This window comes from Pyricularia pennisetigena (genome assembly GCF_004337985.1).
Source record: "Pyricularia pennisetigena strain Br36 chromosome Unknown Pyricularia_pennisetigena_Br36_Scf_10, whole genome shotgun sequence".
NCBI lineage: Eukaryota > Fungi > Ascomycota > Sordariomycetes > Magnaporthales > Pyriculariaceae > Pyricularia > Pyricularia pennisetigena.
The window spans coordinates 685,523-705,922 of NW_021940922.1; the positions used below are offsets into that span (position 1 = coordinate 685,523).

The window sequence follows — 20,400 nt, forward strand, 5'->3', positions numbered from 1 at the left end:
CCCCAAAATCGGGCAATTAATTCATTCCTGACTGTGCTGTAATCAAGACGACGACTTCTTGACTTGATCCCCAGCCGGCATCTCGTGCATCACCTTGGGTATCGACTCACCATGCAGTTCGGCAGGCTGCTGGTTCTCTGGCGGCAGCTCATACGCCCCTATATGAGAACCCATGCCGGCCCCGTGTTGGACGGCCCCGTATCCTTGGCCGAATGTCCCCCGGTCCGGCGTGACGTGATGCAGCTGCGACGATTCCATCTCGGCCGGCCCCCCGTGCTCTGAGCCACTCGATGCCGCATCCTTGGCCGCACCCTTGGCCGGTACCACCGCCGCCGCCGCCGCCAACGCTTCCGGCGAGCACACGTGCTCCTTTCGCTGCTGCCTCCTGACGAACCAGAGGGCGCCGGCCACAATCATGGCCAGCCCGGCGAGCACCCCAATGACGATGCCAGCGATCGCGCCCCCGCTGAGCTCGCTTGGATTTGCCACGACGCCGTTTCTGAACCCGAACCCTTCGCCGGGCGGGCCGGTAGGTCTGAGAGGGCCGATCTGTGCGGTAGTCGTGGCGAGCGACGGGTCGACGACTCTCCCCGCCATGGCGTCCGCCGATGCCGTCGCCGTCGCCGTCGCCCTGACCATGGAGGCCACGTCGAACCCGAGCGAGGTCGCCGACGGCTGCGCCGAGCTCAGGCTGCTGTAGACCCTGGCCAGATCCCCCTCGGTGACGTTGTTGAGCGGGTCCCATCGGCTGCTCCAGCAGATGTTGATCTGGTCTTTGGTCTCTGTGCACTTTTCGGCGCCCGCGAGGCAGCACCAGGACCCGTCGCCTTTGCTGGCCCCGCCGCAGTTGATCGTGCTGCCGTCCGCCTTGCAGTCCGTTGAGAGCGTCCAGCACACGCTGTCCTTCTTCTTGGGCCCATCGCAGCAGTACCGACGGCCCGTGTTGGGGTCCCTCGCGCACGCCTTCTCCGGCGCTGGACAATAGTTCAAGCCGAACCCCGGGCAGGACGGCGTCGATTGGAACGTGGTGAAGAACCAATCATCGAAGTACGAGACCGGGTCCAGCGGTGACGATCCCATACTCATTCACTTTGCGTGATATTACCAAGTTCAATTCCACAGCCTTGTATGGTGTCTGACGCGACCAGCCTTGTGCGTGCTTCTAGAGTCCCCGTTTCGGCGATATTAGATATGAGTAGGATGAATCATCCCGTGGGTGAGCAAAAAGGCTGAGGAATCGGGTGGGATAGAATCAAGAGGAACTGACTGCACACGATGCATGCTCGGGTTCGAAACAGCACTAAAGCTTTTAGCTTGGAAAAGAAATAATTAGTTGATCCCTCCATGTCTTGTGTTATTTGCCCTTTCGGAAGAAAGTAATATTTAGTACATAGCACCGGCTCCTGTTGCAAACGAGCCGTTGGCAGTTTTGTTTTCTTCACTTCTTCTCAGGGGCATGGCCTCGACTGCCACCCCGCCTCGTGTTGCCAGGCCACACGAGTCCACTACGGCCAAGTGTCGAGGCTGATCCAGCCCAACGCCTGACGGGTCAGGGTCCGAACTATGAGTTTGCATCTTCCCCATCTACGCGGTCCGACTGCAATCCCATACATTCGTCACTGCTGATGCTTACAATCGCTCGTATAGAGCTACCACGGACATTTTCACCCAGGGAACCAATGGAAAGCCTTCAAGACAATCGTCACCAAAACTGACGCAAACCGACAAGATTGACATTCAACGTTGCTTTTCGACTTAAGCCAAACAAGCGAGGGATACATTACTGACCGCTATTTAGGAGATTCTTGGCATGTTTTCGCCTTCCTAGCACACCGTTTTCAATTGACGCTGCGCCAGCCAAGATATCCACGCCACACATACGCTCAAGTCGCTGGAAGATCATAATAATCTCGGAATCGATCTGTTTCGTCCCATCCGCAGTCAATCACGATCCTCCAACAGTTGATGAGTAGCGTGTCAAACCGCCTTGTCCAGAAACTTAGGTACCCTTCTGGTAAGGGTCCAACCACCTTCTTCAACGACTCGGGCATATCCTCATAGTGGTTCTTCTTGTTGCGGAGTGCCCTTAGCAGATCCAACATTCTTGACCCCGTGTACTTCCGTTGCTTTCCTAAAGAATCGACAAACTCCCTAGGCAATTGCCGAAGGAAATCCCCAGACGTGATGACGTCGGGCGCAGCCTCCTCCAATATCTGTAGGGGCAAGCTTGGTGGATCACGTGGTTCCTTTTCGAAATGATCCGAAACGTCACAAAGGAACGCCAGCCTCTTCTTGGCCGACCAGAAGAACGGATGCCGCATCACGTCACGAGCTGTCGGTCTCTCGCTGGGCTCGAAACTCAACATGCGTTCAACAATATCCCTGGCTTCCATCGCGTAGTCGCCAAGGACTTCCAGCTTGGAGAGGTCAAAGGAGCCCTTGCGAATGTTGACCTCCCTCATGTACCTGTCACCACGATCATATGGGTGCGAGCCTTTGGTGAGGACATAGAAGAAGACCAGTCCAAGACTAAAGATGTCAATCGCACGCGTAGCTCGTCTGTTGGGCACATCGCTTGATCCTTGCGCGCTTCCTGAGCCGCTGTGAGCTGAAGACATGCTCGCATCCACCATAGTCGCTGTGTTGTCACGGGCGTCATCGTCGAGAAGTAGCTCGGGAGCTCTCCATCCTGTTGTGCCGGCAGCGTGTGCTGTCGTCGCGCCGAAAGAGCTCTGACCGCCCTCAAGTTTCTTACACAAGCCAAAATCCGAGACCAGCAATCGTGGCTTTCCATCCTTGCCCATGTTCACGAGAATGTTCTGAGGCTTGAGGTCTCGGTGGACAATGCGGAGAGAGTGTAAATGGCTGAGACCGTTCGTGATCTGATACAGTACGTTGGGGAGGTCTTTTTCGCCAGCTTGAGCCAGGTTCTTGAAGTATGCAGGCTTCTCGATCACTTCGGCAAGAGATGCCTGGCAGAGCTCAAGCGCGATATACAGGAAGGCGTCACGCGATTGTTGCGCATAGTATCGAATTACTGCCAAACGGGTTAGTAAATCAGTACAATCCGGCGCCAAGCGAACCATCTTAACCTACCATTCGGGTGATCGTCACTCTCCCTCAGCAACCTCGTTTCCTGAGAAGCTATGTCGTAGAACTGGATGAGCATCCTCTTCACTGCCACATCACGACCATCCCACTTCCCGGCGAAGACGACGGTTCCATTACTGCCTGTGCCGAGCTGCTGATCCTCGTTGACCTCGAGGCTGCCCATCTTGTAGATAGGGCCTGTGAGATCCTGCACGTTATCGATAATAGTGCGCAAATCAGGCTCGATCCGCCGGGGTGCGTCGCCAAGTTGCTTGGCTTTATCAACGATCTCACTGACGGATGCCTGGGGAGGGTCATCATCCCGAGAGACAGATCCTTCGCGCTTCTTTTTTCGATGCTTGGTGCCGCCGCGCCTTCCTCTATGTGCCTTCTTCTTCTTCTCTGGTTCTGGGCTCGGGGTGCCATTCGCGGCAGCTCCATCGACAGATTCGCCAGTAGAAGTCTCGCCGGTCTTGCTCCCAGACTCCGGGTTTATGTCAAATCTGACGCTAGGGCCCGCCTGAGATGTAGCATCTTGCTTGTCAGCGTCAGCAGTCCTTGCTGATTGTTCATCACCGCTGCCCGAGATTGGCGGGTTTGTTGGGAGTTCTGGGGCTTTAGGTGCTACAGCTCCCGCGGTCACTACCGAATCTGCTTCGGATTGAGGGACGGCCGGGTCCGCCAAGGTGGTTGAGCCAATGAGCGAAGCAGGTTTCTCGTCGCCCTTCGTCATGTCCGCCACGTCTACCCCGGTACCGTCGGCAGATTTCTTTTCAAGCTTTGGGGATGCAAGCGGAAACTCGACGGACTTCCGGCCCGACTCGGCCCCTGGCTTAGTCGCCTTCCACTCTTTGTACAACTTCCTCATGTCGTCCTGCTTATAGAGCAAGGCAAAAAATCCGAGTATAATGAAGAGCGGATTGGTGAAAAGAGCGCCGGCGAGATCGGCGACTGTGAGAGGCAAGCTCCGCACCTTCTCAATCATTTCAGTAGTATTTCCCGAGGGAATGCGAGGAAATTGTGGCAGGATGGAAGTGCTGGCCGTCTGCTCATCAGGCACAGGGTCGGGTTGATGACCGGGAAGTGTCTGAAGGGTCGAACCAGCGTTTCCGTTGCCACGGCCGTCACGCGGCATCGGATTGAGGCTATGTGTCCCGATCAGGAGCTTGTCAAGGATGTTGTCGTCCATACGTTCCCAAATATCCTCCTCAATAGCATCGCGATGCTTGCTGGCGATTGCCTCGCTTGATTGCTCCGTGAGTGGATAGTAAACACCACCCAAGGCGTACCAACCGCCGGTTTCGGTCCGATTCAAGTAGACCTTGCTGCGCCGTCTGTCGAGATCAGCTTGGTCACTGAAAGGCATAGGTGGCTGAGGCAGTATCTTGAGGTCTGGGCTGCTCCCGGCAGGGGCACCACGAGGCCTCAGCACGTCAAAGACGCGGGCGACAGGAGAGCTGAAGGTATGTCGGAACCTTTGCTGATTCCCAGGTGCACGAGTGTGATCGAAACCATAAGCTACGCCATTCGCACCGGTAGCGATGTACTGGTTATCCATGGTCGACCTGTACTGGCTGACCAGGTCCATGTCGTAATGATTGGGCTTCCACTCCCAATAATGAATGGTGGCAATCGGTAGCCCTTCAGGGTTACTTATGCTGACAGTGTACTCGGTGCGAGCAATGGTGATGGTGCCACTATTGCCGCACTCTTCATCGCCGTCAGGGCTCAGCATGAAGTTGTCCCTGCGGATGCAGCTGTCTTTTGTTTCAATGTGATTCTTGCGGGAGCCAATGTACTTGACCGTTTTCCCCGTGCGTACGTCAAGCGTAAGCATGGCCGAGTTTTTGTCTCCGGCGTAGTAGACGTCCGGATTCTTCCCCTGGAAGGGCTCATCCACCAACTGCTTGATTGTAAGGGCGGCAGGAACCAGGCCTCGATTGGGTATATAAAAGTAGAGCTGGCCGTCTTGCGTAGGCTCGACGATCCAGAGGTAATGATCGATCTCCGAATAGTCGGAATCGAGAACGGACACATTTGCCCGGTGGAGAGTGACCTCGACCATAGGGCTGTCCATCTTGTGATGCCAAATCTCGCGGCCGGTATGACGGTCGCAGGCATAAAGGTCTCCATCGACGGTCGCCATAATGACAAAATCTTCAACTTCCCAGTCGTCCAGAGACCGCGCAACATGCGGCGTAGCGAGCCCAGCCTTGATGGAGCTGAGATCGTCTCTGAAGGGTTCTGGTGCTCGAACGGACAGCTGGTCCAGAGCTACAGTAGCAAGGGCGCGCTCATCTGGAATGAGTAAGGTGTCATGCTTGTTGGGTATGCGTGTGTTTATGTCTGTGTTCTTGCGTTTTACTGTCTCGATGATGCCACGGGTGATGGTAGCAGCGGCATTTGGGTGGCGCTGCGCCATCTCCTCACCCCGCTGTCGGGGGGGTTCGTGCCGGCGTCGAGGGCCTTCATCGCTACGACTGGCCTTTTCTTCACCGCGTCGAGGGCTTCCGAGATGAATGTCGGTATCGATGGTACGCGCGTCGAGCTTGTGGCCATGAATGGCGTGGCTATCGAGAATTGGTACTGCTGCTTGTTGCTGCTGCTGCTGAGCGTCAACAAGGGCGAGCCATGGTAATAAAATGGCCGCAAAGGCAATCAAAAGCTTTCGCTGCTGGTGGGTAACGGGTCCAGGCGGACGCCGCATCATGTTGAACAGGACAAGGCGGAGCCGGAGACCTGGGAAATTTCAGTTGGAAGACATTTGGCAGGCCCTAGCCGGCGAAGGAACATCGGCCACTGTTGGTGATTGAATGGGACGACAAGAAGTAGTTGCAGGTCAGAAATGTTAAGTTGAGCGGGCTGTTGGATTTTTGTGGCGTGGGAGCTACGGTAGATAGACTGTGCGAAGTTGCACGACTCGAATGGATGGATCAGATCAATCTTTTTTTGCTCAGCGTGAAGCGACGATCAGACAGTTTCGTTTGTTTGTCAATGACAGCGATTAGAAGGAACTTCCTGTACGAAAAACTGTAGGAATCAGGGACGCGAATAAGAATCAGAAGTAGTTTCGATGGAATTACAACAAATAATAAGTCCCGATGTAGGTAGGGTTGGCGGGATGGTCGGGAGGGTTCAGAAGGTTTGCAGAGAACAGAAGCAGATGGACTGAAACGGGGTTGGTCTCCATGATGTGGTCGCCAAGGGAGCCCAGCCCAACCAAAATGTCCTTGCGTCACGTGATACTTTGTCCTCCCTGCCCCGCCACAAAGTTCATTTTGGTCTCAATTTGCTTGTCAGTTCATGTTAACTTTCCTAATCTCATCCAGCCTCATAATAGGCATCGAGATCTCGTTTGGTAAAATTAATACTATTCTGAGTGTTTATCATTGTATTCTATGAATGCAGGTTGAAACTTTTGCTCGCCGTTGAATTTTACACTGTTGAGATTTTTTTTTTTTTTTCCTTTTTTTTTCGTCAGTGATTGGAGCTACTGTACGGTACTGTCATTCACCCTTAGTGGCTAACCCCCCCTGCTGCAGGTAAGTGGGAGGCAAAAAAACCAGGGGTAAGCTGACAGGCTAGCGGAACCCAAACTCTGACTTGACAAGACGAAATTTTCCATTCGCACAGCCAAATGCGAAGACGGGATGTGTGGGTCGTGCCGCGTGCACTCTAAGCTACTCCGTACCTTTGGAGTACAGTAGATAGGTATCCATGGAACCTTAGCTTCCATGCCTAGCTGCCTACTACCTAAGGTAAGCTCGCAAATGCAACCGCTCACTCTGTCGAGCCTGAACAGTTTCCGAATCATAGGATGGAGCCTGGACTTGAAGTTTCTGTTTTTTACGAGAGACAAATAGATGCTCCGTAGGTAGATCATCATGTTTGTAAAACCACGGCGTAACTGCAAATGTCAGCTCTGCATTATTAACATCTCAAGATCGAATGTCCGTGCCGCAATGTCCTTGATCAGCAAAAAGATATTGCCCCACCTCCAGATCCCACGCCATCAATTATCCATTTCCAGACCCTTTTTTACCCTCCCCTCGGAGCCTGTGCCCCCTGATCCGGTTTTTGCGCCACTGAAAACATGACATCCTTTCGGCTGAACTTTCACTTTTTGGCTCAATCTTCACTGACAACACGACTAAGGAGCGCGGTGACATCTTTGCCTGGCGGGAAGACGATCGTTAAGATAAGTTGTTTACCTTACCCTAACATTCATAAAACTTCAGGCTTGCAATTGTTCTTCACATCTCTTGCATATATGTGTACTAATCTGCACCCCGGATCAAGCTTTCCAGATGGGACTTTTTTTTTTGTGGGAAGAGCATAGCGGACGCGCTGCATGATATGAGACAGAAATCGCTGGCATGGAGACCCTCCACGTACTACGTCGCGTGGAATCCCCACTAGCGAGCCTAGCGAGCCAGGCGAGCCGGCTGGGGTTAGCAACTCAGCAAAGCTCGAGCCAGCCAGCCAGCCAGCCACCGCCCCACGGATCGTTTCAGAGCTGCGCCTATTCCGTAAATGCACGAGGTGAAGTTCTCCACTTGCCGAAGACACAGGTCTATGTACCGTATACTGTCAGACAATGGTTACTATCACGAATGATGCGATAGAAAACTGAGAAGGCTCTTTCCATCGTCACTTTTTTTCCCCAAGTTTTTCATTCGAAACATGCCTTACTCAATTAGAATTATAGTGGTGTCAACTGGTCTCGGGCCCCAGACTGATGTCAATGTCAAGTATATTTCATCAATGTACTACATTTACGTAAGCTCTTGAAGCAAGCTACCCATTGCCCACCTCGTTTTTAGACTTTATAAACACGCGTCAGATATGCGCTTTCGGTGAAGGCTGACTCGAAAGCAAAGGATGTACCATGTTTTTCTCGGATGATGATCAACTGCTTTGAAGCCCGTGTAACCAGTTATTTGTCATAGAATATCTGTAGGTTTACTCCGTAAATGGACAAGTTTATTTTTATTATCCTTTGAATTAATTTTGGACAGCAAAAAAAAAAAAAAAAAAAAAAAAGAGTAAGGTCGCAATGCAAGCCTAGCACTTAGTTCCAATGCGGCTCATTCTCCGGGGCTAATAAAACATAGTTGTATGGCAACCCTCCATGCAGCCGTTTGGCATACTCTACACACTATACGGCTCTGATTTGCAAGACCATTGTCGGGTTGGGCATTGTAAAACCTGTAGGCGTTATTTATATCGGGATCATCAATATTTTCCAGGGCTTCATCGTCTCATAACATGAGACGAAAGTACCATCGACGGTTGAGACTTGAGAGCATCAGGACGAACTAATATTTTTCCGCAAGCAAGAAAAAAAAAAAGAGGGAAACAGAAAAGCTCCATTGGCTATTTTCGGCCGAGGTGCCGCCCGTCTGGGTGGATCCTTTGTTACCGAAACCGGTGGACGACCGGGGAAACGCTCCACCGCGTACTGCTTCTAGATCAGGGGTTATCGCGGCTATTTTACCCTTCGCTTACATCGACTTAATGAACTTTTCAAAATTCGTGGGTTTAGATCTCGATATCGGTGTGCTCGAGTCGGCAAAAAAGGTAATTGCTTGGTCCTTGTGGTTTCAGGAACACAGATGTCATGTATACCCTGTGTACAGTGTATATCAATTTGGGTGGTATGGACTCTTTGATTCTCTTTTTTCGGCTTCTACGCCCTGCCTCGTTCCAATGAGCAGTAAGCTGAGGATAATGCTTACTCACCGCAGGGTCATGTCCAATGAACCTGTCTCCTTTGTGTAAATTCAAGCTATTGCTGGCTGAGAAAGGAATGTAAGCAGCCGCAATCGGACAAACATTATGGCGTGGCGCGTCTGGGGCGCACTGGGCGCGATTGGGTTATTATTCTGATATAAAAAACATCCCTGGCACACGGTGAATCACTGTAATGTGATATTGAATGCTAATGCCGCCATATACGGTCATGCTGCGATGCAATGGAGCCAATTTCATGCAGGTAGCCTCCTGTTGGGGTAACATTGTGCGATTTTTTGCATGGGTACCACTAACAGTAGTAACACAATCTGCACAGGTTACTGGCTGCGCTTGGTTATGATAAGAATGTGCCTTTGACAAGCCAGAATGGGAGACTGCCCTTGGTGAAACCAGTGATGGCGCAGTTGTCGTTCATGGCGAGGTGCGGGAGAAGGTTATCTGCAACTGTTGCTTCCTGGTGATAGCTTTGCTAATGGCTGCCATTATCTTGTGTTGACACAGGCAAACAGCTTCCACTTTGCTAAGAGAAACAAGAAGACCAGCCCACGAGCCTGAAACGCATGAGCGATACGGCCAAGGACTTGTTTGTTGGGTTCGATCCGCGCCATGATGATGGATTCGTCGTCACCCCCGATAAGACTGTGCCAGTCCGACGCCAGAGGCTACATGCTAGGAACTCTTATTTGCATGCCGAGTCTCTGCTGGAGCGGGATGATGACGATCCAGACACCGGTCGTGCAAATAATAAACGCTTCTGACGAGCCTGGACAATTTCCTATTGTATTGAGCCCCGACAGCTCGGCGAACTGATGAGAAACCGACATAGTAGATTTGTCTCTTTCGATTTAACCTGCGGGAACTACTACCATAACGGCCGCGCTCCTTGACACACCTACCAAGCTTGGCAGAGTCCCTTAAGTACGCTCTGTGCCAAACAGCAACTGAGAAAGGCGCACATCCGGCCAACCCCGAGACTGCTGTCTACCTCTGCAGATGCAAATCGGATAGCTCAACAGGCGGGAGAGAGAACGGACAAAGGGTTGTCTCCGCGATCTTTATTTAGGTATTGTCTTTTTCGTGCATAATCGATAACATGGAAGGAGTGTTGCAGATATGCAGGGTCTGCAGTACTCACGTACAAGAAGAGGAAGAAGAATCCAGGACCTGGCGTGGGTCTCAGTCGCAGCTTTATAGTCATTTCAAAAAGAGGCCTCCTATATGCATGCTGTGTGTGGCCATTAGCCATGTGAAAATTCAGAACGCCGGCATGGACAGCCATATGCTGCTAGGATTTGATCATAGAGCCTCTCGTCGCATGCCCGAATTGAGCGTGGGAAAAATAACCTTGGATCTGGACTTTAGAAGTTACTGGAATCTTCCTCGAGCTCTTTTCATGGTGACCAACGCAGCTAATAGTCAGCCCCTATTCACACATGCATATGCGTCATCTGCCATATGCATACATGTGCATGCTGCGCCACTTGCAAAAAAAGAACTTTTTGAAAGAATGGAGATAGCCCGGGCAACTTAAAAACCTAAGCTGCACAATTGTCAAATATCATACGGGCCGGCTGCCGGCCCTGGTGATCAGCGTTCCCATTTCTTCCAAGGCAGTGAACATGGAATTTATAAACAAACGTCTAGTTGTTCAGCTGTTTCCTTTACGCCCTATGATAGAACGGGTCCTTACCACGAGTATACCTAGTTCCTACATGGCCTTTGGCTTTTTGCCGTCCCTCCAGACGACCAAGCCAACAACAAAGACAGGATTCGGACCATTGCATTGGAGATAGACATACTCTCAGTAAACAGGACAGCGCAGTCGATATTAGGCATATATGGACGCTTAAACTACGCAAAAAAGGGGTTTTTAACGCGGCTCAGCTTGATTAACCATCTCGCCCAAAAACAAAAAGGGGGAAAGCTGTCATAAGTATGGCCAACACTCATAATTATGAGAACAGCGGGAGAGTTCACCAGGATGTCTCTCGGCAACCGGGATTGTTTGTGCCGAACAACAAGCGCCGCCAACGGCATTTGATAGGCACAGCCACCAAGGAATATTCTAAGTTGTTGGAAACTGCACTCTGAGCTCGACACGGGGAAGGAAAGACAACAAACAAAAGCAAGTTTATGCTTTCCGTCCACGGATATCGGGCCAAGGTAAGTGGAGATCATATAAGTCTATAGCCCGAAACGAGCCCGTCTCATATAACCAAGCAGCTTAACCAATTAACAGATGCTAGGCAGCAAGTGACTGAGCCTCGCATATCTGGTTTATCTTCGCAGTGTTAACATGCATTTCAACATGCATCATACAACCGAAATTCCTCTACTGCATGTGAGGCAAGCCAAACCTGGTGGCAATCTCGAGATGCGTGGTGTATAAAAGGGCTGAGCTTTGCTCTGTCTATGCCTACAATGAGTCCGGAATATAACAAGTCTATATCTTCAGGCAAGAGTCGAGGGATCTCATCGTGCTCCAGGAAGCAGATGATCTTACCCCAGTGGCCAAATCTGATGACCACCTATCATCATCTACCATTCGAGCTTCGACGTATGATCTGGCTGGAGACCATCCCCCCGTGTTCCCCCCAGGTACACTTCCTAATGACGGACGACTTTGGGTTCTTTCCAAACCAGCCACGGGAGCCCGCCGCTTCCGTGTGCCCCGAGAAGCCGTGTCCTCGGAGCTCTTTCGACCCGGACGAGTGGCCGCTTGTCCGGGAGCCCTTCCCTGCCGGCCTACACGTATGTACACAGTCTCGACACATCATCCTCGATGCCCTCGCACGAAAACGTACGAAAAAGAGCCGCAACCGGACAAAAGAACGGCGGCAGCAGCAACAGCAACAAGATGATGAGGAGGAGGAGGAGGAGGAGGAGCAAGAACGCCAAAGAGAACACCTGGCCACGCTGCGGCCATTCGTGCCGAACGTGGACATCTTGTACCTCGACATGGGCGCCGCTCCGGCGCGGTACCACCGGAGCAAGGCGAGCCGGAAGGTCTGGAAGGACGAGCCGCGGACGCACCTCTTCCAGGTCACCCAGGGGCTGCGTCAGACCTACCTCTCCGAGGTGACCAAGCTGGCGCTGCCGTTTGGCCTGTTCTCGCCCAGATACCTACACATGCAGCACGTCGTCTCCTGGATCTTGACGCTGCTGCCGATTCGGGAGCTGCACGTCATCTTTGGCCGGAGCAAGTGGTCCGACCAAGAGTATGGGGGGTATCACAAGGACGAGAACGGGGACGGCGACGGCGACTGCGACGACACATCGCCCATGTCCCCGCCCATACCACCATCGACATCCGCGCCCGTATCATGGAGGGTGTTGCCGCCAAAGACGCCGCAGCTCAACCGGCAGCTTGCCGCTGCCAAGGTGAGGAGCTGGATGGAGGGCTGCTGGCCACAAGGTCTTGTGGGGGCGGCGTTGAAAAGCGAGGGGGTGCTGGGCATATTATCGAATGGTATTGTTGTTAAACCTGGCCTCCTGATCCGGTCGAGAGGGTGGGAATAGCTTTTTGCTCTGCAGGGCTGTCGCTGGCCAGGTCTGAAGAAAAGGTGAGTGTCGATATCATGGGCACAAGCTAATAAATGAGAGCACCTGTCGCCAAAAAAGTCTGTTTCGAGTGAATAGTCAATCGCATTCAGGATACCATGGAACTGCAAAGGTGCGTCGTATCATCTTTTCTGTTTTTACTTTTGTCTGCAGGGCAATTTATAAAGTACGACTCCCCAAAGACATGTAAAAATCACAACTTTATCTCATAGCATATGCGAACTATACCCTACAACACGCAATCTCAATCTTAGTTAAGCACACAAAAATCCCTTGTATCTTAATTTTTTATGTTATTTCTTCATCTGTATATCAAGCCAGCGTGTCCAGACTCTCCCCTACCACATTTTGTTGTTATCACCACCTGTTTTGTAATACCCTAAGCCATTTTGCATTTTGCATTTGAATTTGAATTTCCACAAAGGAAAAAAATAGGTCCAACCCTGTGATGAATTTCCATCTCTTCTCTTCAACTCACCCCCCCTCCCCCCAAGGAGATCTGTCTCATGACCTGGAAGCTGTCCGCGCCGTGCTGGGCTTTGGCGCCCTAGGACGTGCCCTAGGTCGATCTTGTCGAATAACATGATTGCATGATTCTGTAATGAGGTGCGATTAGGTGTAGCATAGATAGAATATTACTGATAGTCACTGCGAAGAGAGGCATGTCAACAGCAGACAAAAATGACTTTGCTTTGCACGCTCGCTAAATGCCGAATATCCAAAAAAAGAAAAAAAGAAAACCCGAGTAAACAAAATGTTATCAAATTCCTCCCTTACCCAAACTTGGGCAGCTTGGTGGTAGGCTGTTCAACCTCACCCTCCAATCCAAACCCGTACATGAGCGGATCCCTCCCCCTCCTCCGCAGGCTCGCAGTTGGCGACGCCGCCCTCGCCGAGCTGTATCCGCTGACGGTCCTCCTTTCGGCCAAGCTGAACGCATCGGAGCTGAACTGCCGCGAGGTCATGCTGCCGGGCGTGCCCATGATGGGCACGCCGCTCTGCCTCTTCCTGTACTCGCTCGGCAGCAGACCGAAGCCCATGCGCGCCGCCATGACGTCCTTGGGAACGCGGCCTCGGTCCACTGCCCACCACGCCACGCCGTCGAGGGCCGGACCGCGCGTCGCCGCCACGATGCTGCTAAAGCGCGTGTTGCGCGCGATGCGGCCGCCCTGCCGCTCCTCCCAGATGACGGCCCAGAGGCCTGCGGCGATGCCGAGCATGGTGAGTCCGATGCCGATTGTGTAAACTGCCCAGAGGTCCGCCTTTTTGTAGACAAAGACGTTGTCTGTCGTCGATTTAGTACAAGGGTGCTCGTAGTCGTTGGGATCCCGCTTCTGTTCGAGTGCAGCTGCCCGGGAAGTGCGCAGGCCGCTGGGCTCATCTGGCTTCGCAGCCCAGACGACAATGTTGAGAAGAGGATCCGCAAATATAGATAGGAGCATGTCTTCATAGAGACCCTGCACCCGGCTCATCAAGTTGTTGTACGGTGTGTAAAGCCGCTTCTCGAGTAGTTTTGTTTGCATGGCCTTGGTGTTAGCGTTCGGGTTCGACAATGGCGTACTTTCGGGTCCATCCATGGACACTGTCCCATTGAGGAAAAGCCGTAGCTGTTGCCCCATGCCGTAGTACCCGGCCGTGAGGCGGTACTTGGCGATGTCTTGCGGTCTGACGTAGTTCGACCCGGGTCTAGCTGTCGTGTTGTCGTTGGTACCGTCCCTTGCATCGACTCCGGGGATGAATGTAGTATTTATGATGGGTCTTATGAACTCTCTGGACAAAACGGTCGTGTTTTGCACACCACCGGTGTGGTTAAACTGAACGGTGTACTTGGTCTCGTAATGCTCGCAAGCAAAAATCTTGGGGACGAACGCGTTGTCCCACTCAGGATCACTGCGATTAACGGGCAGTTGGTCGTAGGGCTTCGTCGTCTCAGAATATCCTATCCAAATCAAGGGATCTGTGCGGAAAGCACCCATGTTTTGGGGATATCTCGGCGAGGTCCCTCCCCGGCTAAAGTCACCGATGGGCTTGCCGCCAGGTGAGACTTCTTTCATCTGCGTCTTTGAGTATTCTCCACCCGTGTTGAAAGCATAATAGGCATGGCTTCCCTTGGGAAGAAGCCAGCTTGTACTGATCGGAGACTTGGCCTGGAAACCTGACTGCATCGTCAAGGTTTTAGGTACTGACCCAACGCCGCTTGCAAGCTCGGTGCACTTGTAGCCAGGGCCGGTAAAGGACACGTTGTACAAGCAGTCCCAGCCCGGAGAGCAAACGTCGGACGACACGTTCTGGCGGGCACTGACCGTCTCCATGAAGGCTGGGATTGTGGCGGCCTGCTCGAGCTTTGGTGACGGGCCGGTCCAGTAATCGAACCAGCCTTCAGGAGGAGGATCATCGGCTGCAGTGATGGTTGAGTTGTAAAAAGACAGTGACATGGATCGGAAGTCGTCGACCAGGGTTGGTTTGCGCCAGTCGTTGGTCTCCTCGACAGCAAAGTTGAGAGTCCGTACGCTGGGGCAGGATGTCTTGTGTTCCGTCGGCTGCATCTCCACAATCAGTGTGTTTGCGGTTAGGATAACAATCAAGGGAGAAAGCCAGACAAAGGCAACCAGAGCGGCCACCGTCTTGGCCCGGCTGATGAACTCCCAGTTGAAGAAGGCCGTGACATCCTCGGTGGCTGCAAACATGGAATCAAGTGCCCTGACGCTCATCAACCGCGTGCGCACCGTCGTCCACACCCGCAAGCGATAGGCCGTCACGATGGAGGCGCTCAGGCCAGCCTTGGCCGCAAAGGCGAGCATGGTCCCGTAACGAACATACTCCAGCTGGCGCTCGGCCTTCTTGCCGTGCAAAGAGCTGTACCAGGCATGGTGACCGATGGCACACGCGATGCCAAAGATGCCGAAGAGAAACATGCCCCACCACGAGTGCCAGCGCCAGCGGCCGAAGATCTTAGGCTTGAACTCGCTGCGACTGGGGCGCGGGGGCAGCCCCGGCGTCAGCAGGGGTGGAGATTCGGCATGTATCGTATGGCGGTAGATTCCCTGTTTGCTATGCCCGTTGTGGTAATCGCCAGGTTTGTCAGGTTCACTATTTTCGATGAGGAACGCTGACTGTGGCGGATCATGCATTTCACCGGCACCTCTATACGCCGTCGAGGTCTGGGCATATGGGCCGGGAGCCGTGAATGCAGGGCTCTGATACAACTGACCACTTCCGGGCTGTTGATACTCTGAACCCTGGGAGTAGTAGAATCGCCCATTGACATCCTGCACAACCTGGTACTGAGGTTGGCTGGCTGGCTGGCCGTAAAAGAAGCTGCTCTGTGGTTGCTCCATAGCGGGTGGACTGGAGGATCGAGGAAACCCAGTCGAAGTTGATGATGGGGTAGCGTTGCTGTTGCTGTTACTGTTGTCATTAGCATTAGCTGTCGATTTTACTGCCGCGCCGGCCTCCTCTTCCTTCCATGCAGGCAGATGGCGGTTCGCGCGGGTGCTGTTCGCGCCAGCAGCGTCTAGCGGCTTGTCTTGGGTTGTGATTGACGAGACATTGGAGGTAACGGTGTTGCTCCTAGAGACATAGGGAGATATTATATTGAGCTGTTGCTCTTGTTGCTGGATGTGAAAGTAAGGTGACTGCTGATTTTGGTAATGTTGTTCTTGTTGTTGTTGTTGTTGCTGCTGCTGCTGCTGCTGCTGACCCTGGTTGGTGGGCAATGATGACGGTTGTTGCAGCTGAGCTAAGGTATTGGTGTAGACGCCAACGTTTTCCCGCTTCGAGGCTGCATTGGCCCAGCTGTTGTCGGCGTCGTCTGGCGTCGGCGACCCCGCCATTTTGTGCCGTGTCTCGTCTTGTAGCTCCTGCGGGTGAAGCGGTGATCAACGCAAAATGAGCAAAGACATGTGAATGAACAGATCTAGCACAGGTTGGTTGATTTAAAGTTGGTCGGTCTCCTCCACCCGTTGAAAATTCTGAAAAAAACGATCAATGCAGGCAAGGATGGTCGGTTGAGAAACACCTTTTTAAAGCAAATCAACTTTGAGAAAAAAAAGGTTGCTGTCCTACCTACTCCCACCTGATCTCATTCTAATGCCCAGTGGAGGTGAGTAGCTAGATGATGATGATGATGTGCAACGCTACATGCAAAAGAGAGCGAGCAACTTGCTTTTCTTACAATTTAATCCAGCCTGACCAAACACCTTTATGAAGAAACCCATGCTGACGGGAGATCGCTAAACGGTTTTTTTTTTTTTTTTTTTTTTCACTCTCTTTCTTATTTGGGTAACCCCTACCCTCTTCCAATTTGCTTTCTGGATCAAGGGGTCGTTCGGCTCCTGGGTGGTAACCGCAATAGGTTACATGATTCTTTTTTAGACCTTGTTGCGCAAGGGCGAACAAAATATCTTCATCCAGAATCGGCATCCCTGGCACAATTGGTCGTTTTAACTGGATAGGAGCAGCTCCCCGTACAAAGATGCGCCTGGGGGGCACAAACCTTAGTCGGGGCCAATGGTCTCAAAACTCCACGTTTTGAAATCCGCTTAGACGGACAGAGGGCGGAGACTGCCCGAGTGACGTTTGAGTGCACCCAAGAGTCTAGCGGCCCCGTTTGTGCTTGTTGATCGTCATAAGGCTGCATATCCATCAACACTCTGGATGGCGTCGCCAGAACTACCCAGCAGGTTACATCTACCTACGAATTCATTGCCTGGGTTTCTATTCTTCTGGTACTTGTAGTGTCCAACTAAATAAACAGATTGATCGCAATTTTAAAAACAAGGACTTTTCCAAGCTCAATCACTATGTCACATCCGTTTTGGCTTCAGGATTGTTTCGCAATGGAAGGAAGGCAAGGTAGAAGTCGTACGTGGCAAATTGTTTGCACACATCTATCATGTCGCACTCCCAACTCCCAATGCATGCCGGCGAGAACCCGGAACCGGCAAACAAATCACCGCATGCATCTGCCCCAACTTCCAACTTACCAGGACTAGATAAATTCAACCAAGGAATTGAAGTCTGGTTAAATGCCTACAAGTGGTGTGTGTTCGTGGAGCTGCCCAGTCACAGTCAGCTTACAGATACACTAATTGCTTCCTCCTCCTTCCTCTTATCTTGGCCGAACCAAGCTATGCAATCGATCGCACTTTTGTGTGAGTAGGATGCTTGAAGACAGGTGCATGCTTATACACATGCGGGGACATAATGTTGGTTGGCAGGAATGTGATGACATGGGATCATTATTACTTACTACCTGGCAAGCTGGGAAGCCTGGTCTTTATGCATCTCAGTCCATGCGCCATTCCCTGGCCGTCGCACATCCGTCATCTTTTAGTGATATAATTGCTGCATAGGTGTACATTATACTGTTTTATGCATGGAGCTGCCAACACATGTTCAGCTCGCTTTCGTCCGAACTATTGACGATACACAGCAGAAGAGAAAAAAAAAAAAAAAAGACCTGATATACGATAGATCGGAAAAGCAAAACGACCACCAACTCTACCGTCCGTCGGCTGAACTCCTTTACTTTCTAACGGTCCGGTGCATTGGGGCAAGATAAAAAAAAAAAGTGTTTGCCATGTATCCTAGTCTACCCTAAAATACAGTTCCACCCATCAAGCCTCTCGTCATTCCCGTATCAAAACCACCAACACATCTCCATAGGATTTGGAGCATGCGTTTTGTCCTTTGTCGCTTTGTTTTGTTTTCGCACTCCTTTCCACTTGGCATGTGGCAAGGGTACGTACCTTGAGTAGCAGCCCTCAAACCGTGTGCTTCCTTGGGAACGCGACGGATGCGGAACAACCCCAGAGGCTAGGTAGGGCCTCACTACTGATCATACAATCTCGTGAATCGCGCCAAGTCGTGCGGGGTTTCTTACTATAATAAATTAGAAAGTCTCCATCTTGTCCAAGATGGCCTTGGTGAACTGGTTGGTGGTGGCCTCGCCGCCCATGTCACGTGTCCGGGTCTTGCCCTCAGCAATAACGGCGTAGACGGCCTTGCTGATGCGGTTGGCGTGGTCGTCGAGACCCAAGTGGCGCAGGAGCATGGATCCCGACAGGATCAGGGCAGTGGGGTTAGCCTGGTCCTTGCCCTTGATGTCAAGACCGACGTGACGGCAGCCAGGCTCGAAGACGGCGACGTCACGGCCCATGTTGCAGCCGGGCACAATACCGGGGCCACCGACCAGGGCGGCGCCGATGTTGGACAGGATACCACCGTAGAGGTTGGGCATGACCAGGACATCGAACTGCTGCGGGCGGCTGACACACTGCATGCTGGCGTTGTCTACAATCATGTCGTTGGCCTCAAGTGTCGGGTACTCCTTGGCAGTGGCGTGGAAGGTGCTGCGGAAAAGACCGTCGGCAAGCTTCATGATGTTGGCCTTGTGAATGCAGGTCACCTTCTTGCGGTTGTTGGCAAGGGCAAAGCTGAAGGCAAACTTGGAAATGCGCTCAGACTTGGCACGCGTGATGATCTTGAGCGACTCGACAACACCCGGGACGGACTGGTGCTCCAGGCCACTGTATTCACCCTCGGTGTTCTCACGAATGATGCACAGGTCGACGTCCTTGTGCCTTGTCTCATAGCCGGGGATGTTCTTGATCAGGGAGATGGAGGCGTAGATGTCGAGCTCCTGACGCATGGCGACGTTGAAGCTCTGGTGGCCGGACCTGCTGATGGGCGTGTGGAGGATACCCTTGAGACCGAGCTTGTTGCGGCGCAGCGATGCGACCGACTCCTTGAAGAGGTCCTCGGTGCGGCCCGAGGGGGCGGCGCTGTCTGCGATACCCGAAACCTCGACCTGCTCCCACTCAATGGGAACGTTGTCCGCCTTGAAGATGGTCTTGACGCTCTCGGCCACCTCGGCACCGATACCGTCACCAGGGATGAGGGTGACGGTGTACTTGCCCCCATACTTTGTAGGCTTGAAGATGTCGGACTGGACGGTAGCGAATGTTCGCGAAGCCTGCTTGGAGGCCTGGAAAAGCTGCGGCTTGCGCGCGGCGCGCACGAGGCACTAGATAAGGAAGAGGGCCAGGTGTCAGTGTACATGCACGAGGAGTACAGGACAGCATTCTGATAAGTGAATTGAATCCGGTGCTTACCTGGGCCGATCTTGAAGTCCCCAGCATTGTCAAAGACAGGTATATTCGCGACTTGAGGGAATCAAAGGGAGAGAAAAGAAGTAAATGGAGACTTGTGCCACAACGTATTTGTTCGGTCCAGAAGATTGCAAAGAATTGTTGGAGGCTTCAGAGAGCTGGGCCGAAACTAATGCCGCAAAACAAAAATCTCGGTGGAGCTTGTTGCGACCCCAGTCGCTAGCCAGTCGCGGCTTCCCTGTGACCGGCCGACCGAGCGGTTACCGGCGGAGTTAAAGTGCGTTGGTCGGCGACATGTATGTGCCACGTGACTTTTCTCCGAGAGCTCGATTCACGATTCGATCACTGTTTCGGCGGGGGACGAGGTACAGAGTCAAGAGCTAGTCGTTTGACACAGCACTCTCGATCGCCCTTGCGCCACGATCGCGGAGAGGACAGGACATGACGGCGATTAAACTCCAAATCTTTCTGATGCTTCGAGATAATAACACATTACATCTTCTTGTCAATCAAAACATGCTGCGGCAAGTCGCTGCTACCAGGTTCCCTTGCATGCGAGATCATGGTCGCCTCCAAGCGCACAGAAGTCTGGGGGCTCCATAAATTTATGTGTATCAATACTTCTCCCAAGCATCCACTCCGGAATTTCATACTTCGAGATTAATGAACCCTGCGCGGTCCGGAATTTACTGTTTATCTTCCGTCCTCCGTCCCCGCCCATATTCACCTCGTCCCCGCCCGAACCTGCCTCCGGCTCCGGCGCCGTTCCATATTCATCCACACGTTTTTGTTCCGCGATGGGTAATGCAATTTTACAGGCGCGCCTACGCATAATGCTTTGAGTGTGGGCAGGCTCGTCGAATAGCATTCCCTTGCCACTGAT

General features: G+C 52.4%; 5 protein-coding genes across 5 annotated transcripts; 1 reads left to right on the forward strand and 4 right to left on the reverse strand.

Moving 5' to 3' along the window:
* Window positions 1–42: 42 nt before the first annotated feature.
* Window positions 43–1,080, reverse strand: PpBr36_10572 (uncharacterized protein; the record flags this gene model as incomplete). The annotated part of the gene is made up of 1 exon (XM_029897683.1): window positions 43–1,080. The coding sequence occupies one exon, from the start codon at window positions 1,078–1,080 to the stop codon at window positions 43–45; it is 1,038 nt and encodes a 345-aa protein (XP_029744099.1).
* An 803-nt stretch (window positions 1,081–1,883) lies between these two features.
* Window positions 1,884–5,800, reverse strand: PpBr36_10573 (uncharacterized protein; the record flags this gene model as incomplete). The annotated part of the gene is made up of 2 exons (XM_029897684.1): window positions 1,884–3,037; window positions 3,097–5,800. 2 exons carry the CDS (start codon window positions 5,798–5,800, stop codon window positions 1,884–1,886), a joined length of 3,858 nt encoding a protein of 1,285 aa, XP_029743970.1.
* A 5,654-nt stretch (window positions 5,801–11,454) lies between these two features.
* On the forward strand, window positions 11,455–12,363 carry PpBr36_10574 (uncharacterized protein; the record flags this gene model as incomplete). Its single annotated transcript, XM_029897685.1, has 1 exon — window positions 11,455–12,363. One exon carries the CDS (start codon window positions 11,455–11,457, stop codon window positions 12,361–12,363), a length of 909 nt encoding a protein of 302 aa, XP_029744104.1.
* An 815-nt stretch (window positions 12,364–13,178) lies between these two features.
* On the reverse strand, window positions 13,179–16,238 carry PpBr36_10575 (uncharacterized protein; the record flags this gene model as incomplete). The annotated part of the gene is made up of 1 exon (XM_029897686.1): window positions 13,179–16,238. The coding sequence occupies one exon, from the start codon at window positions 16,236–16,238 to the stop codon at window positions 13,179–13,181; it is 3,060 nt and encodes a 1,019-aa protein (XP_029744103.1).
* A 2,060-nt stretch (window positions 16,239–18,298) lies between these two features.
* PpBr36_10576 (uncharacterized protein) lies at window positions 18,299–19,547 on the reverse strand (the record flags this gene model as incomplete). The annotated part of the gene is made up of 2 exons (XM_029897687.1): window positions 18,299–19,432; window positions 19,521–19,547. 2 exons carry the CDS (start codon window positions 19,545–19,547, stop codon window positions 18,299–18,301), a joined length of 1,161 nt encoding a protein of 386 aa, XP_029743956.1.
* Between the last annotated feature and the right edge of the window lie 853 nt (window positions 19,548–20,400).